This window comes from Parasteatoda tepidariorum, chromosome 6, assembly GCF_982258835.1.
Source record: "Parasteatoda tepidariorum strain Cologne lab strain chromosome 6, Ptep-v5.0, whole genome shotgun sequence".
In the NCBI taxonomy this organism is placed as follows: domain Eukaryota; kingdom Metazoa; phylum Arthropoda; class Arachnida; order Araneae; family Theridiidae; genus Parasteatoda; species Parasteatoda tepidariorum.
The window spans coordinates 60,143,364-60,166,663 of record NC_141760.1 but is presented as its reverse complement, the minus strand read 5'-3'; the positions used below and the strand labels follow the sequence as shown (position 1 = coordinate 60,166,663).

The window sequence follows — 23,300 nt, the reverse complement described above, 5'->3', positions numbered from 1 at the left end:
AAAATCAGTTAATCTATAACATCATTAAAGAAATATTTCTTGTGCGTTCCAAAAATTTATCAGCTAGTGACTTTCCTATATCAAAAAATTAGTTTTTGCTGTGTTATAGAAAGCAGTGAGTTTAATGTGAGTTCACAGTTAATAAAATATTTCTAAAAACTAGCAACCTATAATATTTATATACATTTTTTTCAAGAAATGTTCAGAAAGAAGCAAAAACTTTCAATGTTTTAAATGATAATTATTTATTGTAACATTAAAAGAAAATATAAACACTGAAAACTTCCATGTTTCACCAAATCTTGTGCCAGCTCTTTAAACAACAATTATTGCTGTGAATGTATATTTGTATGCAATACAGGGGATTTTTCACAATTCAGAGGAGAAAAAGTTTTTTTTTTTTTTTTTTGAAGCACATTTGTAAAAATAGCATAACTTCATTCCTCATAATTTTTAAAATTTTCTTTATTCTTTTTTCTCTTTCAATCACTGTGTAATAGAATAGTGACAATTTTTTTGATAAATAGTAGCGTCTATTACTATTGTGAAATTGTATGGCTGGACTTGCTTTTATGATTTATTTGAGATTTCAATTTAACTTATTCACTCATACCTTTGTTTGGTCTTAAAATAATTAATTTTCCCTACAAAGCTGACATGTATGTGCTCTTTTTTAACCTTATATGCTACATTGCCCATAATTAGTTGTCTTACCTCTTATAGTGTATTTTTAACAAAATTTCTCTATTACTAGATCAATAATTGATTAAAAAATTGAAAGAATTTTATTTTCTAATTAAAATTGTATAATCATATTTTTATTGCTTCCATTTTTTTTTCTGAGTGTTTTGTAAACTTTTTAAAACTCTTATTATTAACAACTTTGTAGTGTAACCAAATTTAATGTTTAGTAAGCAATACTTTTATTCTTATTTAGATTTTGAAATTAAAGGTTTAAAGTAATTTTTTGTAGGAGTTAAAAAGTACATTTTGGGATGAAAATAAATTTTGTAATGTAATTTTGTCTACTGAAATTCTTTGGCATTTATATTCAACTGTATATCTTTATATATGTGTAAATGTTACATCAAGTGAGCTTTTAATACCATCACATTTTCAGTACATAATACATGGTGCTTCAGTATTTAGAAAAAGCAATATCATAGGTACGATGTTGATAAATATACGTGTTTCTCAATAATATAGAATTTTTGATTTGGCGTCCATTTTTTTTGCTTTTTTTTTCACTAAATAAAAATTTAATTTGTGTTTTATCTTACTTGGATATATTGATAGTAATGAAAGTAATTATTCTTTTAGTAGTTAATATGGATATAATTTGTTTACAAAATATGTGAAGTTTATTATTTAGTAATTTAGAAGTAATAACGTAAAGTTGAAATATAAAATCGCTGTTCTGTATAGTGACAAGTCATATTGCTAATAAGAAGTTCAGTGTGTGCAATTTTAATAAAAACAAAAAATACAAAAAAATATTTTAATAAATTTTTTTATTTAAATTTTTTTTATTACTTGCATTAATAAATGTTTTATAGTAGTTTCAATAATATATTTAATAAATTTCTTTTGTAAACATTGTGACTTTAAATATTTCAATTCAGACTTGTTATGATTTTCAGTGAATTGTTTAAAGAAATTTGTTTTACTTTTGTGAAATTAATAAAATACAATTTTCCAAAAACCATTGCTTTATTTTTTGAAAACTTTTAGTTGCTGTTCAAACTTTAGTGAGAAAATATTGTACATTATAAAAGTTATTTAAGGAAAATGTGTATTATATCAATAAATAACTTTTCATAATAAAATATGTTTATATGTGTTTAAGTAATGATTTCAATTGTGTAATTTATTTTTTACAAATATGCCTTTATACACAGTATGATCTTTTCAAGGAAAAAATTGTGATTCAATGATTGCTAAAACATTGTATTTAAAACGGCTTCTGATCATAAAAGATTTATTATTAAAATAAGGAGATAATAAGAATAAAATAAGATAGTTAAATAAAATTGGTAGGGTGTGAGACTCATGTTCGTAAGAATGGGAGTTCGAATCTAGCAGGCTGACGAATCACCATGTATTAAATGATGACTGGTGCACGTTAAATCTGTCAGGCTCACCAAGTTCCCATAACAAATCAAAACCTCTGGGGGTACTGAATTGGAAATTGTTTGTTCTCTGGTTCAGGTCAAAATTACGATACATGGATTAATGAATGAATCCTCCTTTTAAAATGGGCTGTGACGTGTGTATTGTTGAAGTTGTATTCTTGGCCTTAGATGGCACTACTGGAAAATAAGAAATGCACCTCTACCGCTATTCGCTTGGTTTCCCAAGCAGGGTTGCTGGCATGGCAAGTAGGCAATGGAAACAACAACAGATATAGTAGTTTTGTTAAAATATTTCAGCCATGTTACAGTATAATTGCTTAAAGCATAAGTGGCAAAAATGTATAAAAATAGGATATTTTGACTAATGGCTCTAAGTTGTGTTTTAACTTATAATGTAATTAAGAAAATTCAAATTCTTAACCCTTTGATGTAGAATTTTTATTAAACATATTTTTCATACTTTTTCAATATTTAGCTTTAATTTAGGTCAAAAAGAATAAAAAATATTATTCTCTTTACTTATAATTAAAGCGTCAGAAAAAAATAAATAAAAGAGACACCGGTGCCCCACCTGCGTCTAAGGGTTGAACCTTATGTCGAACAAAGAATTAGCTACAGCTGTTACATAATATTATGATTTTACAGTCTATAGTTTACACAACAAAACAACAATTATGATACTTAGATCCATAGGTACATAAAATTTGGATAAACGTGTCAGGCTTGTGCATACTACCTATTTTACAACAATTTCGTGCTTTATGTTTAGTTTCATTTCTGTGCTAATTTAGTGGTTTCCTAATTCTTCCTCTAAGTCAAAATATCTAGCCATTAGAAGTGTTATTTATAGGAGGGAAAGAGGTCACCTCCCCTCAGCTTCAGAAATTTAAAAAAGATTACTCACTTCCTCCTTTTTTTTAAAAAAAAACTATTTTACACATTCTTACAGTACATCCTCTTTTCTAACTTATTTATCTGTTTTGTGGGAAATTTTAAACGGTCCCTCTGCTAGATTTCTCATTATTGAAGTCATCCAGGGAACAAAATATTAATGGTGTAAGGGTACACTTATTGAAAGTTTTAAGGTTAATTTTCATTTCAATAATTACAATTAAAATATATATTTGTTTTGTGTATTTTAAAAATATTATGTATTTAAAATATCCATAGATGCCTCTAAGATTTTTCTCAATTTCTCCTAATTTAGTTAATTTATTTTCTTCCTATTTTTTGTATGTTTTTCTAAATTATACAAAATTAGCTAAGTTTTTGAAATAAAAAATCCTTAATATTACTTTTTTGCTAAATTTATTGTTCTCTTGTGGAATTAGATAAGTATCTTTGCTAAATAAATCTCATTTTAATCGCTTAGAAGCTTTCCTTTTTAAATATTCTAAAACGTTCAGTTTTGTTTTATTTAAAACTCTCTATATTTAAACCATCTAAAATAAATTAAAAATATATTATAAAAATATGAATTCGTAAATAAAAATTATTTTATTTTCAAATTCATTTAATGTCCATTATAAATGAATAAAAAAATAAAATATTTCAATCAATGTTAGGGTAATTAAATTTTTATTGAAAATAAAAACACCTCAATTTCATAGTTTCAAAAATACCGTTAAAAATTATTGTAATTAACATAAAATTTATAACATTTTGTGAATTCCTTTGGATTTTTTTTATTTTGAAAGCTATGATAATCATAATGAACTGTGATGGTCCATACACTGAGCATGGCAGGCCTATAACCACAGACCAGATTGGTGATGAGACCTCTGTGTTAAGTACTGAGAAATTAAAATTCCATGTGAAAGCACAAAATTTTATTCGACGACCACAAAACTTTTATGAAATTTCTACCAAAAATGCTATCACTGATCTGTGTAGTGTCATGACGATGCTATTAAATTAGACTCAAAATAAAATATAGCTGTGTAATATACTTTTCTTATGTATAGTTCTGTTTTACCATAGCTCAGTTTATTTTAACGGAGGATTTGCAATTAAAATTTTAAGCATTGAAAAAAAAATTTTCTTCAAATTTTTGATTAGCCATTTTAAAAAGTTTATTTTGAGTGAAAAACTAGAAAAATTTAAGTTTTTAACACATAATATGGGTGTGATTTTTAAATTTTTTGAATTTTCTTATATTTTTCTCAAGATCTCTCAACTGCAAATTCTGACAATTTTATTTGATTAAATAGTATTATAACTGAAAATGAGAAGGAAACCATTGCAATATAAGAGAAAGATCTTAAGAAGCATTTTTGGAAGAATAAAATGTGGTGTAACTCAAATTGATAAAAAGGTCAAATGCGGAACTTAATAGATTATTTAAAGATTTCAACATAATAAAGTATAATGCTTTTCAAAGGACATTTGACGAGAATGAATGATACTCAAAGCAAACCCCAAAATAAAAGATCCCTTTGACTAAACTAATTGAAAAAGAGGAAAACCAAGACTTAGGTTTTCTGGCTGCTTAAAAAATGACTTTAAAAGTAATGAATCAAAAATCCTTGCCTAGGACAGTTTGGAATAAAACTTTGTGAAAGGCCAGGACCCATCACGCCAGTGAGGAAGAAATTAAATAGTAACAACACTGAAAAGTTAGCTTACATTTTCTTCCCTTCAGATTAACTGTTTCAAAAACATCTAGTACAGTAGGGAACCGATTATTCGGGACCATCGCTATTCCGGATAACTGATTTTTCCGGTTTTCTGAATCGCTACAAAAAGCCGTTCTTTTACTGTTAAGCCCAACTATAAAAAGATAAATATTTGGAAATAATCTTAAAAAGAAGAAAAAATTATGAAGTAATACACTAATAATTATTTCTATAATGATGGTAGGGTAAACATCTTTCAAAAAAGAAAGAAAAATCCTAAATCTTAAGAGGAAAAAAAAAAAATTTAAAAATTGCGGGAAAATTTATCCAATTTCGTTCCGGTTTTTTGGTTTCCGGATAATGGGTTCTGTACTGTACTACAAAATGCATTGCAATTTATCCAATTGTGTCAAGGATTTCCATGAGTGCAGAGGCATCTGTGGAAATAATAAATTTTAGAGAACTAATATAAAAAGATAATATTCTGGAAATGTTCTTGAGTATTGGGATTGACATTCTTCTTTAACAGAATAATTTCTATTGAAATTCTAATAAAATATATTGCAGTTATATATACTTCATGCAAGAGAGATTTTCCAAACTTTAAAATTGCAGTTTAGAACAATTAATAAGGGTTGATCAGACTATTTTGCACAAGAGTCGTCTGAAAACAAAGAATGTTGTTTTTACTAATGTCTGAATGAAAAGTTGATTAACATTTCTTCGCACATAACTATTTAACTAATTGAATTTTTACAAAAATAAAAAAAATAACATTTGCTTAAATTGCTTTGCTGATAACTATACTACCTGAGGTTATTGATAATTTAGATTTGTTGAAATGATATTTTAATAAATATAAAACGGGTATAAACATATCCATTAGACAAGAAGATGTAGACTATTGATAGTAAATAAAGGTTTATTCATACATAAATTATTAATAAAAATTATACATCACAAAAATATCACCAGGTAATGAGTCAGAAAAATCGTCATTAGAAGAGGTTAGAATCTAAAACATATTTATAAATCAAAGAAATAAAAGTTAATAATTAATTAAGTAGAATTAAATTGAAAACCAAGTCATGAGTATAAAAACAAAATTATTTATATTAAAAGAGAAAATAGAATAAAAATGCATTTATTTTTTATAACATCAAATTTTATGCACTTATTTAAAATTCAAATTTTTAATTAATAATATTTAATAAATATTGATCATATTTCATATCACATAAATATTATTTTATTCAGACAAAATAATGAAATCATATAGCAGTATGAATGGTTAAGTCTTAAGCTAAAGACAATTAGTGATAACCAGGTTAACCAGTACCTAATGTTTTTATACACAGTAAATGCAGAATTCTTATTCCTAAATTTTTTGGCATGCCACATAATTGCCAATTTTACAATATTTTTCAGTTGCATTTATAACTATTTTTTACATATTTTGTTTCTTTTAAATTATTTAGACTGATCTGGAGTAAAAAAGAATTCAAAACTGCCATACAGAATTAATTAAATAGTCTGAATAGATAACATTCAAAAGATAGCAACTGATTCATTTTTTTTTATTGATTGATTAAAATTTTTCTTTCAGAAATCAAGATCAAAATTTTCAGTTTTGGAAACATTTTATAATATTGAATAAAAATTAGAATGATATGTAATTAATAAAACTTTCTAGAACAATGGTGCTGTTCACACATTGCTTCGCTAATATAATAATGGCTAAGACACATCGGATGTTTGCTCTAATTTAAGGCATTATGTTATCATTTACTATGAGTTAACCATTCATTCTCAAGATTCTCTCAGTAATTTAGAGGCAGATACAAGAGTATTATTGAGGATTTTTTATAATATATATATGAATAGGTTATGAAAATTAGTTTTAATAAAAAAAAATTTTTTTGCATTGTTTGCATCAATCACAAATTAAATAATATATTGGAAAAATTTGAAGCAAAAATAATAAGAACTTAAAAATAGTTGTTTTATAAAACTTGCCCACATACAAAGAAAATATTAGAGATTCATCACAAACAAACATTACATTTAAATGCATAACAGTTACAAATTCAAAACCATAATGAAATTAATTTCATTTACTTCTTTAATAATGATGTGTTCAATAACCACTATAAATGGATTTTTCTTGCATTATGTTTATGTCAATAAATTTATGTTGGTTTTTAACATTTATTAACAGTTAAAGGTTATAGAAGTACAACGAGCACTTCCTACCTGCAAGACGAGAGTGTGTGTAAACATGGTTTTGTTAAAGGAAATATAAATTTCTTATAACAAAGTACAATACATTAAAAATGAAGCATATGACACAAAATTAATAAACAAAAGTATGTAGTTCACAGTCTCTTTAAACCACACACCTCAGCAGATTATAAAGTATACTTATTTACTTACAGTTTCATTTTTTATGATTGTTTTGTGGTATATCTATATACATAAAAATATCAGACTAAAACAAAAAAGTAAATTACACATTAATATAGTGTTATTTTAAAAAAACTGTCTATTTATTTTTTAAATGCAAATATAAGGGGCCATTCATAAATGATGTCGCACTTTTTTCAATATTTTTGACCCTCTCCTGCATTTTGAAGTAATATAAAAATATTCGATCTCCTGGTTTCAAATGTTCTTATTTTTATTGTTCAATGGTTTCAAATGTTCTTATTATTATATATACTGTCATACTTCTTTTTACAGTCTCCTTCCCCTTTGTCACAATTTCACAAAGCCCTCTCCTCCAAGTGTAACATCATTTTTGGATGTTCCCTCAATGCAATTGATAGTTCTGTTGCAACATTATTTTTATAACGCAGGTTATTTTTCTATTATTTGGGAGGAAATTGACTACTTCAGAGCTAAAAAGTAATAACCCATACCTTAAAAAATAGGTCACTTCAAAAATATGGGCTATCGCTTTTTACTCAAAAGTGGGGGGGGGGGAATTAAGCTTGAAAATAAGTAAAGAAACCTTGCAATACATTTTCTACCATAAAACTTCAATGAAACACAAATTTTATATTTTAGAATGATTCTTACATACTTAACTGGATGAACCAGTTTTTATACAATAGATTATAATCAGTTGCGAATTAGATCATGAATTCGAGAGATTCAAACTGTAAGCAGTACATAATTAAGTAGCATCAGTGGCACATAAATTCTTTATATTGTCTTGCTAAAAACAAAATTGGATAAACGGAACTGAAATAGAAAAAAAAAAAATCACACAGAGACAATTATAGACTATCACAAGAATGAGCAACTTATATTAAACATTATCAACCTCAAACAAATATATAAACAGCAATGAAAGAATACACTAAATCAAAATAACAGAGTTTTTACAATTTGTTCCTTAAAATTAAAACAGAATCTTTGTACTGCATATTAGAAAATCTATACATAACATATTTATCTTACTAACAGAATAAATAAACAACTATTCCAGTGGAATGTGCATACGATTAGACTAAATAAAAATATTTCGTTTTTGAATATCTTGAAGAAATTTTAAAATAAAATTACATTTTTGTGTTAAAGCACACAAGATTAGAAAACACCACCATAAAACAGTAAAAGACAAACATAAAAGGTATAAGAAGCAAATAAGTAATAAATTTTTTTTTGACATATCACATAACCATTTTCTTGATTATTTTCTTAATATTGAAAGTAAACTTTAATGAATAAAATAAACTATGCATTCTTAAAGTTTAATGTTATTATTTATTATTTTTTGTCGTTGCTGAAATATATCATTTAAATGGGTTTAACACTATCAGTTAAGTTCTGGTTTATCTTTTTTAACTGTAAGTTAGCTGAAACTAAAATTTAATTCTGTGCTGAATGACACAAGAACCAGTTTCTGTGCTCAAAATAATGAAATCAACAAAAAGTGTTTTCAGTTAAAGGAAGATCAATTAATATCAATGATTTAAGCATTTATTTAATTCACGAAAATAAAGTTCCAAAGGGAACAAAAAAGTGAATTAACACACAGTTAATAAGAGAAAAAATTAATTTTAGTGATGTATAGCATGGGAAATTTTGCCTAAATTTACACTTAAACGAAGGCTGAAGCTTTTGCTTTAAAAATGAAATTAACTGACATTTTGAAAACTAATCAACATTATGGTATTTAACGAAATTATAATTATTTTTCTTGTAACAAAATAATAAACAAGTATTTTAAAATAATACAAAAAATGAATACAGAGCAAAACATGCTATGTCAAACACGTACCTTATATTTGATTAAGAAAATTTCTATTATTTTATAAAAATTTAAAAAAAATCACAATTATTTTTGTTATTTGCTCCTTAAAAATATAGTAAATTTTTATTCTTTTAGTAAAAAATTGCTTTAGATTTATAAATATACTTTATTTATTTTATCAGTCAATTAAAAATACACAGTATAAAGAGTAATTTGTTTCAATAAGATAAAGAAAGTAATCTAAATAAAAAATTATAATGTTTGAAAATGCATACCAATAGTAATTAGTCATAATTATATTTTTGTAATCACATGAGTTTAAAAAATTATTAAAACAAATTTATTAATAAATAATAATTATTTACGATAAAGAAAGCAATTATCTTTGTTCTTCCTTTAGTAGAAATTACAATTACAAATGATTCTTTTTTACATCATTGCACATCTATATATTTTAATGCTCATTTGTAGTTCAATAAAAATGCCAATAAATTATAAGAAAGCATAGTTATTTTATAAAAGAACAGAAAAATTACATTTATTTACTAAAACTTCATCTTTCCACAAAGAATAACCATTTGTGAAAATTTATTCTTTCAACAAAAACTTACATTCCTGAAGTAAATGCATGCATGTCTATAAATAAATATTTCTCAACTACATAATTAAAAAAAAAAAAATCCTGACAAGCCTTTTCAGCTATTAAACTTTTAAATCAACTGAATTTTTTACTTTTAAAAAAAAGAGGCAATATTATAAGCACAGTAATTAGGATGAATTTTGCTCTTCATATTCTTCCATTTGGCAATGAATTGCAGTATCTACAACCTCTAAGCTAGCCCAATCTAATTCTTTAATCAAACATAGAACAGCTGACAAAATGTTTGCTGCCTAAAGTAAACAAGAAAATACATATAATCATAAATAAGAGAAATGCTTAAAAATTAGATTATTTTTAAGTAAAAAAAATGTTTACAAAAAGAAATGTCCATAATCATTTGAAAATTTCAATAAGTATTTATGCATCAGGATTGCTGCAAAAAGCAGTCACTTTAAAATCAATTAAATTAAATTTATTAATAAAGTCTATTACCATTATTTGTTATAATTTTTCAATTTATTTATTTTTAATAAAGTTATATTAAAAATTGTTTGTCCAAGGTTTTTTGTTGCATCCTGTAGTATTTAGCTGCTACTGCAATACAATAGGCTGTATTAATTTGAAACAAGATAACTAGTAAAGGGAAAAAAAGGTAATAAATTGAATGAAATACTTATTTCAGTGTCATGAAAGCTCAAAAAATATTGTTTTGAGAAAACATATTGAAAGCTTTAATTTAATGCACAAATCAGGTTTTAGACAAATTTTTACAATTATATTATCTTAATTATCACAAATTATCTCACAATTATTTAAAAATAATCTCAAATTATTTTTTAATTTAATACATGAAACAGCAATTAATATCTAGGACTGCACTGATTACTCCAAGATTTATTGCATAAATTACATACTGCTACAAAGTAACCTTTATAATCCAAATGCATTTTGTATCAGCTGCATGTGTTTTAAAAACAACTAAGTAAGTTTTTGGAATATTCTCGAATTATGACATCGATGATTTCTTAATGTTATCTAATATTTTCAAACCATGTCCTTAAAGTAAATTTCCCAGTTTTGTGACAAAGAAAAAGCCTGTCAGTGCTAAGTCTGGTCAGTGTATTAGTGCAAAGTTTCAAAGAATAACCATAAGAATTGCAAAATTTTAGTACATTTTATTTAAATTAACACATAGAACAGATATACAAATTTATGTTTTGAACTGTATTCGGTTTTAAATTGGCTATGACTATAACTACTTTAAAGTAGGGTAAACTAAATTCATAACATAATTTAATTTTAAATAAAAATAGTTAATACAAAGAAATTATAACAAATAAATGTATTCATTTTTTTTCCAGTTAGAGCATCACCTTCAATGGCTCATTAAATTGTTCTTCGGAATTTACCCCATAGTATGAGACAAAAAAGGATGTTTGAAGATGTGGTTTTTTGGTAAGGGAATTTGGAATTTCTTGTCAAATGTGGCTGAAGTAACAAGAAATGATACTGGACACAAAACTTTAATTTTTTAACCAACTTCAGAAAAAATAGTTTTTATAGCTTATAAAAAATAGCAGAAATAAACAAATTTTACAATAATAATAACATTTTACAATTTATAAACACTGTAAAATTGATTAAAAGGGGGGATTTTTATTGAAAAACAAGTGTGGGCTCGCTATGTTTTCTTGCATATCCCCTTCACTATATTTCCGAATGTGATGGATAATTCATACCCACCTCAAAAACTGAAAAATTTGCTAAAGAAAAAGAAGCAAAATTTGAGATTGTTGAAGACATCAAGAAAACCACACTATCCAAATACAAGATTAATCCGAATAAAAACTTAAAAAGTTGCATCAATAACTTTCATAATGGAGTATAGAAGTGCATTAAGGCAGTTGGAGGTTATTTTGAAAAATATTAAATGGATATGAAATTTACACACTATTTTACAGAGTTATTTGAACCATTCTGAAAATTAATAGCCTTACGTTTATTTAAATACAGTAAATGAAAAACAATTGAGTGAAATCACATTTTCTTACAAAATAGATAGAAATAACAAAGAAGGATCCCAAACCAAAATTAAAAGATAAAGAAAAGTAACCTTTACCAATACTACAACAAAAACAAATATATTTTATTCATCTTAAATATACAACACTTTAAAAGAAAAGTATTATTTTAAAGACAAACTAATAAATAAAATATGTTCCATAAACCCCATAAAACAATTTGTATATCAGGTTAAATTAATTTTTATACCATAAGTCTAAATAGATAAATGTAAGTAAAAATACAATTAAAATATTATCAGAACAGTCAAAATAAGATAATCAGATTTGGAAAAGATTAAAATATTGTATGGAAAAAAAATTTAAAGTCTATTTTTTTAAAATCAAAAGCACGTGAATCATGTATCCCTAAATTTTAGTTTTGGGCTTTAAGAAGATACGTTAAAAATAATAAACTAAAACAGGCAACTTTAAATGCGAAATTTAAAATAAAATTAAGGTCTGAGCAAAACATTTTTTGTGATGAGATCTGCTCAGGTAAAAACAATAAAACAAAATTATTTTATTAATATATTTTATATTTTTCTTCCTATTAAGACAAAACAATTCCCATATTATCAAGTTCTATATACAATGAAGACTTGATATAATAGTTAAAAGAAGTTAAGTGAAGAGGATAACTTAGTGATAAAAGAAATAAAATATTTTTATTTTAATTAAAATTTGAAGTAGTTTTAAATCAAATACTTTTTTTGAGATTTAAGTATCAACCATTAAGTTAAAATAAAAACAACAATATAAAAGTTATAACAACCATAACAGACAGTTTTGATACTAACAAAAAAAGAAAAGCAATTAATTTCCTTTTTGTGTCTAGAGAGAGTATTGTTATGAGAGGCAATTTGTAATGGTGAACACCATAAAAAATTAAGAATGTTTTCTTTAAAATTTGGACTTTTGTGTGGGTAATATTTATTTAGGCAAATGAGAACAACATATTTCAATAAATCAAATTTTTAAACAGCCTGTTTACATTTTAGATATAAAATATTGTGAACTTAAGCTGGTGCAAATTGTAAAATTTTAGATCTTAAAAATGCTTAGGCAATATCAGAAAATACTCACTCTGCTTTTTCCACCTTTAGGCAACATGCGGATTTGTGTTGGTCTCTCACATCGCTGCATAGGCAAACGCTGGACATAAGGAGGTGGGAATCCACATTTAGGAGAAAAATGTTCTCTTGAAGATGATCCTGATGGTGTATCTGGAGTCGGATCCATATCATTGTAATCTCTGTCAAAACTTTCTTGGAAATGGCCACTAGGTTGTGCATTAGAATTAACTGGGCTATTTTCGGCAGAATATGAGTTGTTTTGCATCAGTCTTTCATCTCTCTCCTGGTAAGAAAATTCTTGAGGATATTTTTCTTGATATGATGCTTGAGAAGAATGGTTAACAAATTCAGACTGCTTGACATTATTCCTCACAATTTGAAAGGACTCCGTTCCACTATAAAAATTGAAGAACATTTTATTTTGTTAACAAGTACTTACTTAACAACAGCTTTACTTACTTATTTACTTAACAACACACAGCTTTTAAATGCATGTAAATAGGCAAATCTTTAAAAAAAAAATTTAAGTTGTCATATTGTGTGATTATCAGTTATTCAACTACACTTGACTCAGAAACAAACAGATCTTTAGGATCTTGGACATCAAAATTTCCGAGTCCTTATTTACTAATGCAATATCCTATTTAGTATGATACAAATTTCTCAGTATTGTTTCAAATAGAAACCACTTTTTAAATAGGCACTGAAAAGTGAATATTTTATGATTAAGAAAAAAAAGTAATTAATAACTGATTTAGAAATAATTCAACAAAAAGTTAAAACAGAAATGTCTACCTTAATTGTCCCTAAAATATTAATATCAGATTCTTCATAGATATGACACGATATTTTCTTCGATATTTATTAATTCTTTATCCTGTTTAGATTACTTAGAATAATTATTTTTTTTCCACAAAAGGTATCATAAAAAAGTAACACTGTAAATTTAACAATATATGATTTACTCACTTGCAAAAGAATTTCAAAATGAGGAAATAACGATATGAAATAGTTCTAAATATTTAAAAATTATAAAATTTTAAGTTATTTAAAATGAAGTTGCCCTGCAAATGAGTATTTAAATATTACAACAGGACACAGAGAAAAAAAGAGAAAGGAAGTTTCAGAGACATATGCATAGTATGGGCACCCACATGCTTAGCTATGCTCCAAGCTGAAGAAAAATTAAAGGATAAAAAATCATTTGTAATATTAAACAAAGGATAAATTTTCTACCTCTTTATCCATCTATTAATATGCGTGTTTAAAATGTTCCATCTATTGATAGACAAAATGATGAATTTCAAAACATGAAAAGAGTTGTATAACTCTTTTCATGTTTAGAAAGTTCTCTCATTGTTATAGAACTCTTTTCATTGTTATAGAAGTTAAAAATTTTAATTAGAAATGAGTGATACATGGAATTATTTTAATTCTCTCGTTCCGCGATTAATAATTTTGATAACTGCAACTAATCTGTTGTCAAATTATTTTTTTTGTTTCAAGATGGAGAATAACTTATCCCAAAGGACATGATTTAAATATTTTTTTTCTCATCCCTTCTACAATTTCTTGCATATTTTATATGCAATTTCTTGTATATTTTCTGTGCTATAGCGTGTAAGCAGAACTGCTGATTGTAATATTTTCATAATTATTATAGAAATCACAAACATTTTTATTAAGACTGTAAGCTGTTATTGTACTATAACAATTAAAACAATACATGCAGAACCTGAACATATTATTTTAGCTACAACTGTCATTTTTCTCAATGAATAAATATCTATTTGCTTGGGCAGAAGACACGTGAAAAAATGATTTTGATAAAAAAAATTATATATAATAGTAATAAAAACTATTTTAATTAGTTTTTTAGGATCTCTTCTATTTTTAACTTATTATAAATACATTCCTACACCATACTTATAAACTATAACTTCCAATAGTTAATTCAAAACTAATATATTAAAGCAACTTTAATGATATTTTGGCAGCATTATTGGTTTATAAGTATTACAATATACAATTGGTGTGTTTGTAAATAAAACTAAATGCACCTTGTGTTTCTTTTCTGGAATAAAGCCATACCTATCAACCAGTTTGTTAAGTTTTGATGAACTTTACGTTAGGCCTATTTTAATGAAAAATTTAATTTGCCAATAAATGATTGTTCAATGACACGTAAATACATTCTTCTTAATATGGTAATACAAAGCAAATTTTTTAACTTTTATATACTAACCACCCTAATTGGGAAAACGAATTACCTTGAAAAGTACATAACTGAACAATCACAAACAAGCCATAAATAATTTTAAACAAATTAATAGATTTGTTGTGTTATTATAGGCATTAGATATTTCTTAAAATTTAAATTTTTTTAATAAGAATGATCAAATATGAACATAAATTTCATTAAATATAAATTCAATGAAAGTCATATTCATAATTCATCAATCATAATTCCGTTTTAAATAAATAAATAAATTTTTATTCAGTTTTATAAAGAGCAAATGCAAATATTCTTCCCCCCCTCAAATGTAACAACTAACTTTTTATTTCGGTGCAAGTGTAATCGGAATCTATTTCTAACCTTTCTTTCTTCAACCATATTAAACATTAGCATATACATTATTAGGTTTATTTTTAACAAACTTTTTGACCATAAATCTTCAGTCATATGATTTAAATATTAACATTACATATCATGTTGTTGGATGAACTTTCAGTTCTTTTCTGATAATGTGCCCATAATGGATCACAAAGTGTAGATTGAATATAAGGGGGATTCAGAGAGGACAAAGGGGGATTTATCTCCAATGGCCTGTCCTTATAAATATCATCCATCTCAATTTATTATTAGTTTAAAATGTTATTTGGATAAAATTTTCTTTTTATTTTACAATCAAGCTCTACTATGGAATAAAACTTTTATTATGGTCCTGTTTTCCTCGTCTACAATTTATTCTATTCTCAATATATATAGCATACAACTTTTATGTTAAGTATTATCCTCCTGTTCTATATGAAACTGTGTAATCTAAGAGTATCATCTTCCATTAATTTAATTTCTGCCATAATCAATCAAATCCATCTACTTGAATTATTCACTCACTCAAACTAAAAAATTATACTTATAAGATCCTGTAATGTTGACAATAGTGTTTTTTAAAATATTTCAACCTAAGCAGAATTTTTTTAAAAATATAAAATTTAAAAAAAAATTAATAACTGTGTGCTAAAATATAAATTTATAGCCTATAAGAAATAGCAAATGCATCTTTTATTTGATTTAATTAAATAACTTTGATAATTATGAACAAAACGAAAATATATACAAAAATAAAAAGTTAAAATCTATATAACTCTAGAAATTAATAATCCGAACCTACATCAACATTAAACAACGATACATTGCAAGATAAAATTATTTTATTATTCATGTATTTTTTTGAGTTATTTCCTTAATGGAAAAAAAAAGCTGTTATATCTGAAGCGCAAGAAATTAAGATCAAATTTGTAGTTAAAAATTTTTAATTTTGATTGCTATCAAATACCAAAATATAACTTTAAGGTGGAAAGAAATAATAGAAATCACACATAGTTGATTGGTTTAAAATATATTTGCTCAGATAAATAATAATAAATTCTAATAATTTAAATATAAATAGTATAAGTATTCTAAAAAATACAAGTATACAAAATGAACGTACTTATTGGAAACAGGAGAAAAAGCAGTATTTTCAACAGAGAAGCTTTCCGTGTGAGTTACTTGTGAAATTTCTTCAAAGCTGGAAGAATTTTGAATAGGAATTTGTTGCTGAATAACAGGACTTGTCACATATTGTTCATCTTCACTTTCATCCCTAGGAAGAAACATCTCAAGAGGGGAACCATGTTTCTCAGCTGATTCTTTTTCATCAGGACGAATTGCTGCAAATAAATAGAATGCTCCATTAAATACTTAATGTGAAATGCAGAAAAACACTTTTTAGTTTATAAAGTTTATCACTTACGCATATTGTCAAGTTTCTGTAGTTGTGGCAAGGCTCGAATTACAGTTAGTCTATAGTCAGAACATTCCGCACATGGATTATCAGCAAGCCATAAATTTCTTAATTTTGGTAAATCTCTCAGATGTCGAATCTCACTTAATTCAGCTATGTTATTCTTTCGTATATACAGTTCTTGCAAATTATCGCAGTGTGAAAAATCTTCCAAACTTGATATAGAGTTAACACTGAAAAACATGTTAATCAAATAACTTAATAGAAATTACCATATTTTCAGGATTGTTAGCCAGCTCTGGTAAATATCATTTTTCATCACTTACAGGGTTGCAAAATTGTTTTGCTCTGTGGAAATCGTTTTTTTAGTGGTAGAAAAATTTAAATAGATTCTTGGGTTAGCAAATTTCCTTTAAGTTTTGTTGTACACCAGTACACTTAAATAATTCATATGTTTATCTAACATGAAACTTTATTTAAATTAATTTTTAGTCAGCCTTTTAAAGTATTGGTGAAATTAAAAACAACTAAGAATGTTTTAGTTTTTAATTTGCTACCACCTAATAAAAACCTTTATCGAAAGCAGAACAGTTGGCAACCCTGCACTTAAACTAACAAATTTCCTGTATCAACAAGCACTGAATATAAGTGTAGAATAGAAGTACATATAAGAATATTTTTCACCAGCAAATATCGCCATGTCAGTAAAGGGATTCAAATCATTTAAGAACCTGTATTTTTAAAATACTTTTGGTATTTTTTAGAAGAAAGAGGTAATTAATTATAGAGTATAATAGGAACATAAAATAGGAGACATAAAAAAGCATTTGTAAAAATTTTAAATGAATTATTTTTTAAATATTTCCAAATGGCATTTTAGTTTTCACTTGCTTCTTTCAGTTACGTGTTTTTTAACTAAGTATTATCGGCAGTGTGGTTCCATCATGGCCATTTTATAACCACTGCTTTGAGTTCCAGTCTTTCAGAGAAATCCTCCATTAAAGAGTTATCATTACATTTGAAATGTTTTCTAGAGTTAATCTGTTTCTTCTGTTCATCTAATAAGTGTTCTTCTGTGTTGCTGACAAATAGAATTCTTTAGGATAAAGTCTCTCAGAACTTATGGTGAGAGTTCTCAAAATATTCTTTGCTTTCTGAATAGTCTTAAGAATATGATTTTTAATGCTTCCAAAAACATTTTCCATATTTAATTCCTACAGCAATTGATGTCTGTCCAATATTTGAAAATGTCAAAAAACTGCAGAGGCAATCGATCTTCCGCTTCTCTTCAGGAAACAAAAAACATATTTTATTTTCCAGTATTTTGGTTCCAAACATTTTATGAAAAAGTAATCAATTATGATCAGACTTGTTACCTTCCATTTTAATAAAAATCACTAAAACTGGTTTACTAGAGAAAGTTGAAGCTTCATCAAATTTTTAAATCCTTCTATGTAACTTTACCAAATATTTCATTTCATTCGTAGAATACAGACCAATCTCCATATTCAGATCGTTTTTTATTTGAAGCTTAATTTCATCTTCAATGTCTGAGAATGGACAACATTTTGTAAAAACTGTTCATTGACAGCTTTGAAAAGCAGATTAGTTTTTGACTGTTTAAAGTTATTTCGAGATAAGTTGTGATATCTCGAAAGAAAGTGTTCATTAATTTTTTTCCTTAAAGAAGCTTGCTAGTTCTTTTTTACTAATGGTTCTTCTTAGCAATTTTTCCATTCTTTAGAAACATGAAGAATACCTTTGGTTTAAGTAATATCAAATTTATGTCAGTAATCACATGCCAATTTATCTTAATGACTATTTATCCCTCCTATATTTCAGAAAAATATTGTAACTATTCTTGCATCTACCATTCATGAAGATTAACTTCATTTTGCTGGTTAACACTTAATGTCTCTTATGTATTATTGTGGCTATCTGTTTTAGAATTTTTAATAAAATAGTTTACTAAACTTAGTTGTCATTTCATTTTTAATTAAATCAAAAATGATTACAAGAGTTAATGTTGAAATATGTAGAATGCTCCAAAATAGTAAAAATCCACAATACACTGAAACTTGTTTCTGCAAACTTGATATCAAATAATATAATAAATAAAGCTAATAACATAAGTCGGCCTGTGAATAAACTTGATCTTCAAAATAGATAATTTAAACATACTCTTCAGCTACATGCTTTCAATTAAAGAGATATACTCCCAACTGAAAGTGAGAAGTTAACTACACCTTCCCCATGGTAAAACGACTAACCCCTCGACCTCTTCATCCCTAATAAAATTATTTATTAACTCTAATTAACTACATTAACCACTATGACCAATAGAATGACTGTAAAGAGTCATTCCTTTTTACTAATCCCTACGACTTTGATTTGTATTTTTCTTCTCTGCTTTCTTTGACTGCCATCAGCAAAGTAAGATGGGAAGGAGGAAACTGAGAGTCTTCATTGGAAGTTTTCTGATTCAGGAAAAGAATGAAGGGAAGAGCTTTCATTGCACTATCTTTCTCTTATATTACTAGGCAAATGTGTTTTTCTTCTGTGTTGCTGACTTTCAAGTGCCATGGAAGAGCTAAACATAAAATGCTTAACTTCCAAGGGAGAAAAAGCACTATCATATGAGCTGGTAGATATGATCTCCCACAGAAACTGAATGTTTTAGATCATTGAATTTTAAAAACCTGTAGCGGTACTTTAGAAATTTTAAAAACCAGTATGCGCATTCTGGCTGAATCTCATCGCTGGTGGATGTTGATTAAAGACATTTTTATTACTTTTATCTTCACCAGCAAATGCATCAGCATAAGGTTGGGAAGATATAAACAAAAAGTGACTTTGATCGTTTAAGAGAAATATGTAATTTTTTAAAAACTTAGAAATAATGCTCAGAAAAAAACTGTTACACCTAAAAGTAATAGTTTTTGATCTCTAAAGTAAAAGTAAATAATTGAATAGTTGGGCGATTTTGTAGAAAGTTGAACATAAAGGGTAATATTTTTTCTTTCAAATAAAATTGACATATTCAATATTATTACTGAGTTAAAGCTACAGAGAAAGCTAAAATGGAAGAATTTTAATATTTCTATAAAATTTATTTGGAATTTGATCACCAAAATAGACAATATACGGATAACGCCTTCAACACGGGGCTGATTGGTGGGCGAATACCTAAAATCAACGGTATTCATCAACTGGAGTGGTCTGCAGTGTCCCCTGACCTTGATCCCATGAAAAATGTATGGAACACACTCCGACGCTCAAAGACCAGATCTAACGACTATCAATAAGCTCAAGGAAGCCTTGTTGCAAGAATGGGTGTGGTTGCAGCATGGATTGATAAGAACTCTCGTAATCAGTATAAAAAGTAGATAAACGAATTTTATAGCTGTTAGAGGAAATAATACACCCTATTAGACATGTTTCCACTTAACTGAGAAGATGTCGGTCAGCTGCTGTGCTGGACAAGTGACCTGTTACCTTATTTAAGGTACAGGTTGTGCTCTTTTTAGCTTTCCCGTATATTTGTCTTATATCAGATAATATTTTGGCAAGGTTTGGTTTTATTGATTTTGTAAGTTTTTTTTATTGCAAAAAAAATTTTTTTTAAGTAAGTAACACCAGTGTAGATTAATCTATATCTATGAATACTACTAAATGATACTTATGATGCATAGAACTACTGCAAGGATATTTAAAAATAAAACATAGATAAATTTAAATATTTTTCTATTTATATAAGATAATTTATTTACCTTAAAGACAAAACTTCTACATTTGGAAGTTTTTTCACAATGCTGACATCAGTCAGCTCACTGCCCCTGTAATGGAAATAAAATGTTTCAGCGAATAAAATATATTTTATCTCTAAAGGACTTCTTTTAATGAGAGACTTCTAATACAACAAATGCATTAAGATGGGAATATGCCCTTTTTTATAAACAAAAACAAACAAAAAAATACACAAACCATGCATTTAATTTTCTAACACTCCTAAGATCCTGAGCCCTAGTTCTTGCAAGCACCGTGTGTTCAGTAAGCTTAGTCATTGTCTTCAAAGTAACTCTCAGTTGAGAACACTGATTTTAATCACTGAATGAAAAATCTGAAATTAAGAATTAAAGATTGAACATTTCAAATAATTTTAGAAATCAAAACACACAATTTTAAAATATAATTGACCATCTTTAGTCAAATTGAAAATCGATATAAAAATATTTGAATTATCCAAAATTCATTAAATCATAACGTTTAGTCGATTTTAAAGTTTTACATTTTCATGCATCAAGGACATAATAAAATTGTTATAAAGATTGAATTGTGACAAATTAAACAGTGGTACTTTTAAAAATAATAAAGTGGATGTATTTCCCCTAATTTGAGAACAAAGATTTTTTAAAATCCATAGTTGACTAAGTAGATGCTCATCATTACAACTCAGTTAAAATCACTATAAAAATATACATTAAATAACTATCATAGTTATTTCAAGTGGAATTAAAAAAATATTCTTGTATCTTTTCAAAACTATTTTAAATTAGTAAAATCATCATTAATAACAGTAATCAATCATTTACCACTTTAATTATACATGAAACAAAACAGACAATTTACTAAATTTAAGCATCATAAAAAGTTTGTTATGTAAGACTTTTGCACTGAATTCGAGCAGCACAGATTAGTTTTTTAACAAGATTAATTTAGAATATTTATAGCTCTAAAATTACGAAGAAAACAAGACTTTTTCATGAATAATGCGTTGCACCATATGACAATCTAGAAAAATTAATAACTCAATTGTTTCATTTTTATGCTTATTAACTAGTAAAATCACCTTTAATAAAGCATAAATAATTTGATTTCATGCAAAAATCATTTCAATTAAATCAAGTTCTATCATAATATTTCGTTGCAGAAATCTAGCTATATATTTGTATTGCCTATTTGTTTGGTTTTTGTTTTGTTACAGACGTGGTTACAAACAAACTCTATCATGTAAGGAATTTTTGAAAAAAAAAAAACATTGAATATTATTTTTTCTTTCTGATGGTTGTCATGTCTAGGTTTGAAATAAATTTAACTGGAAAATAATTTTCAAAAAGATTAAATTTTTATATATTGTATTAATTTTTATAGGCTAATCTGGCAACAGTTTTTATTTTTTCTTTGAATCGAGAATCTAATCTAAATAAACTCATACAATCGGTTTATAATTCTAATATACCACTGAAATAAATATTAAGAACGAAAACTGATTGACTACGTTGTTTAAGGTTGTATAACAGAACCTTAGATTTTCATTATTTTCGTTGCTATAGTAACAAGATATAAATAAATTTGTTGTGGTATTCACAAATTCTAGTCTAAAGCGACTTTAGATAAATTTACTTTTGAATTATTGGTTTGGAGAAGTATTGTTTTCCAAATTTGCTTCTTTCATGTAAATTTTCAAATTATCATTTTATTGAATGCTTGCCTTTGTAAAATGTTACTAATTAACATTAACTTTTAACACAATTAGATATCAACAGTTATTTGTATGATATTTTTTATTCTGAGAATTCTTTCGTTACATAATGGTAAGTTACTGTGAATTAATTTTATACATTGAATTTGAGACTCATCATATTTTTATTTTAAAATTTACTTATTACTTTAAAGTTTTGTTTTTACAATTTCTTGTTCATCTGCTAAAATATTATGTGTTTTTATGTAATTTTTATTTCCCGTATTTAAACTAATCTTGTAATATTTAGGAGGCATACAGCTGTAATTACTAATATTTTTGGATAGGAAATTTATCAGTATTGAGAAAATTAGTAATTTGTTTCAAGGGGCCTTAAGATTGCTAAACTGATATTGACGCTGGTGTTCCTTAATTAATCCTTGTAATAGGTACTTTTAATATTAGGGTAATATGTCCTTAATATTCTACTATAGGCACTGGGAGAATAGTTTATTAGGCCTCACCTCCGAAAACAGATTAGTATTTTAAGAAATCACATATTTTTCTTCACCTAATGTATTAATTATTTTATAAATTTCCAATAAACTTTTGATGTTGAAGTTTTTCATTTTACACTCCATGAAGTTTTTCTATATATTGTTCATTTTTTATCAATCAAGCCACTATATTTTCTCATAGAAACAACTGGTAAATTATCCAATAAAGAATAGTTTTTCAAGTAACTTTGAAAATATGAAAGTTACAGTTTTTGTATTTCAAGTAAAATGAATTTTGATTCAGGGTCTGTAAAACCTGTGTTTGGCCTTAAATCTGACTTATAAATCATGCACCTGAAAACTTTCTCTTTTTGATTATTTTACAATAAATGTTGAAGTTGCTATTTAGTATCATGTCCAATAATTTAAGCTACATTTAGATAACTTAAAACCATTTTCTTTCACTTTTCAAGATACGGAAACCAACAAGTTCTATTGTGAGAAAATTTTCTGAATAAATTTAGTGCTGAGATAAAAAAAAGATAAATTCTATGTTCTGATTTCGTGTATCGCCAGAAGTAGATTAGATA

General features: G+C 26.2%; 2 protein-coding genes across 3 annotated transcripts in view; one reads left to right on the top strand and one right to left on the bottom strand.

Annotated features, from left to right (window-relative positions):
• Positions 1–6,201: 6,201 nt before the first annotated feature.
• Positions 6,202–21,738, bottom strand: LOC107440557 (uncharacterized). Its single transcript, XM_016053519.5, has 8 exons — positions 21,602–21,738; positions 20,737–20,872; positions 20,523–20,588; positions 16,762–16,985; positions 16,459–16,678; positions 12,753–13,137; positions 9,738–9,896; positions 6,202–7,990 (listed from the first exon to the last, which is right to left on the bottom strand). Exons 2-7 carry the CDS (start codon positions 20,814–20,816, stop codon positions 9,774–9,776), a joined length of 1,098 nt encoding a protein of 365 aa, XP_015909005.1. The 5' UTR covers positions 20,817–20,872; positions 21,602–21,738; the 3' UTR covers positions 6,202–7,990; positions 9,738–9,773.
• A 340-nt stretch (positions 21,739–22,078) lies between these two features.
• The window catches only part of LOC107440556 (cytoplasmic dynein 2 intermediate chain 1), a 37,569-nt gene continuing 36,347 nt past the window's right edge, over positions 22,079–23,300 (top strand). For both annotated transcript variants that reach the window (XM_087165933.1, XM_087165932.1), the window contains exon 1: positions 22,079–22,346. In XM_087165933.1, the coding sequence (XP_087022059.1) occupies positions 22,344–22,346 (3 nt within the window). In that variant the 5' untranslated portion in view covers positions 22,079–22,343. The remainder of the gene's footprint in view (positions 22,347–23,300) is intronic.

Bases quoted from the DNA above. Each gene is read 5' to 3' on its own strand.
- LOC107440557 (XM_016053519.5), bottom strand. From the start codon at position 20,816: ATGACTAAGCTTACTGAACACACGGTGCTTGCAAGAACTAGGGCTCAG. The intron at 20,589-20,736 runs GTTTGTGTATTT...TTTCCATTACAG, and splicing joins GTTAGAAAATTAAATGCATG to GGGCAGTGAGCTGACTGATG. The intron at 13,138-16,458 runs GTACGTTCATTT...CAATTTTTATAG, and splicing joins TTTTCTCCTGTTTCCAATAA to TGGAACGGAGTCCTTTCAAA.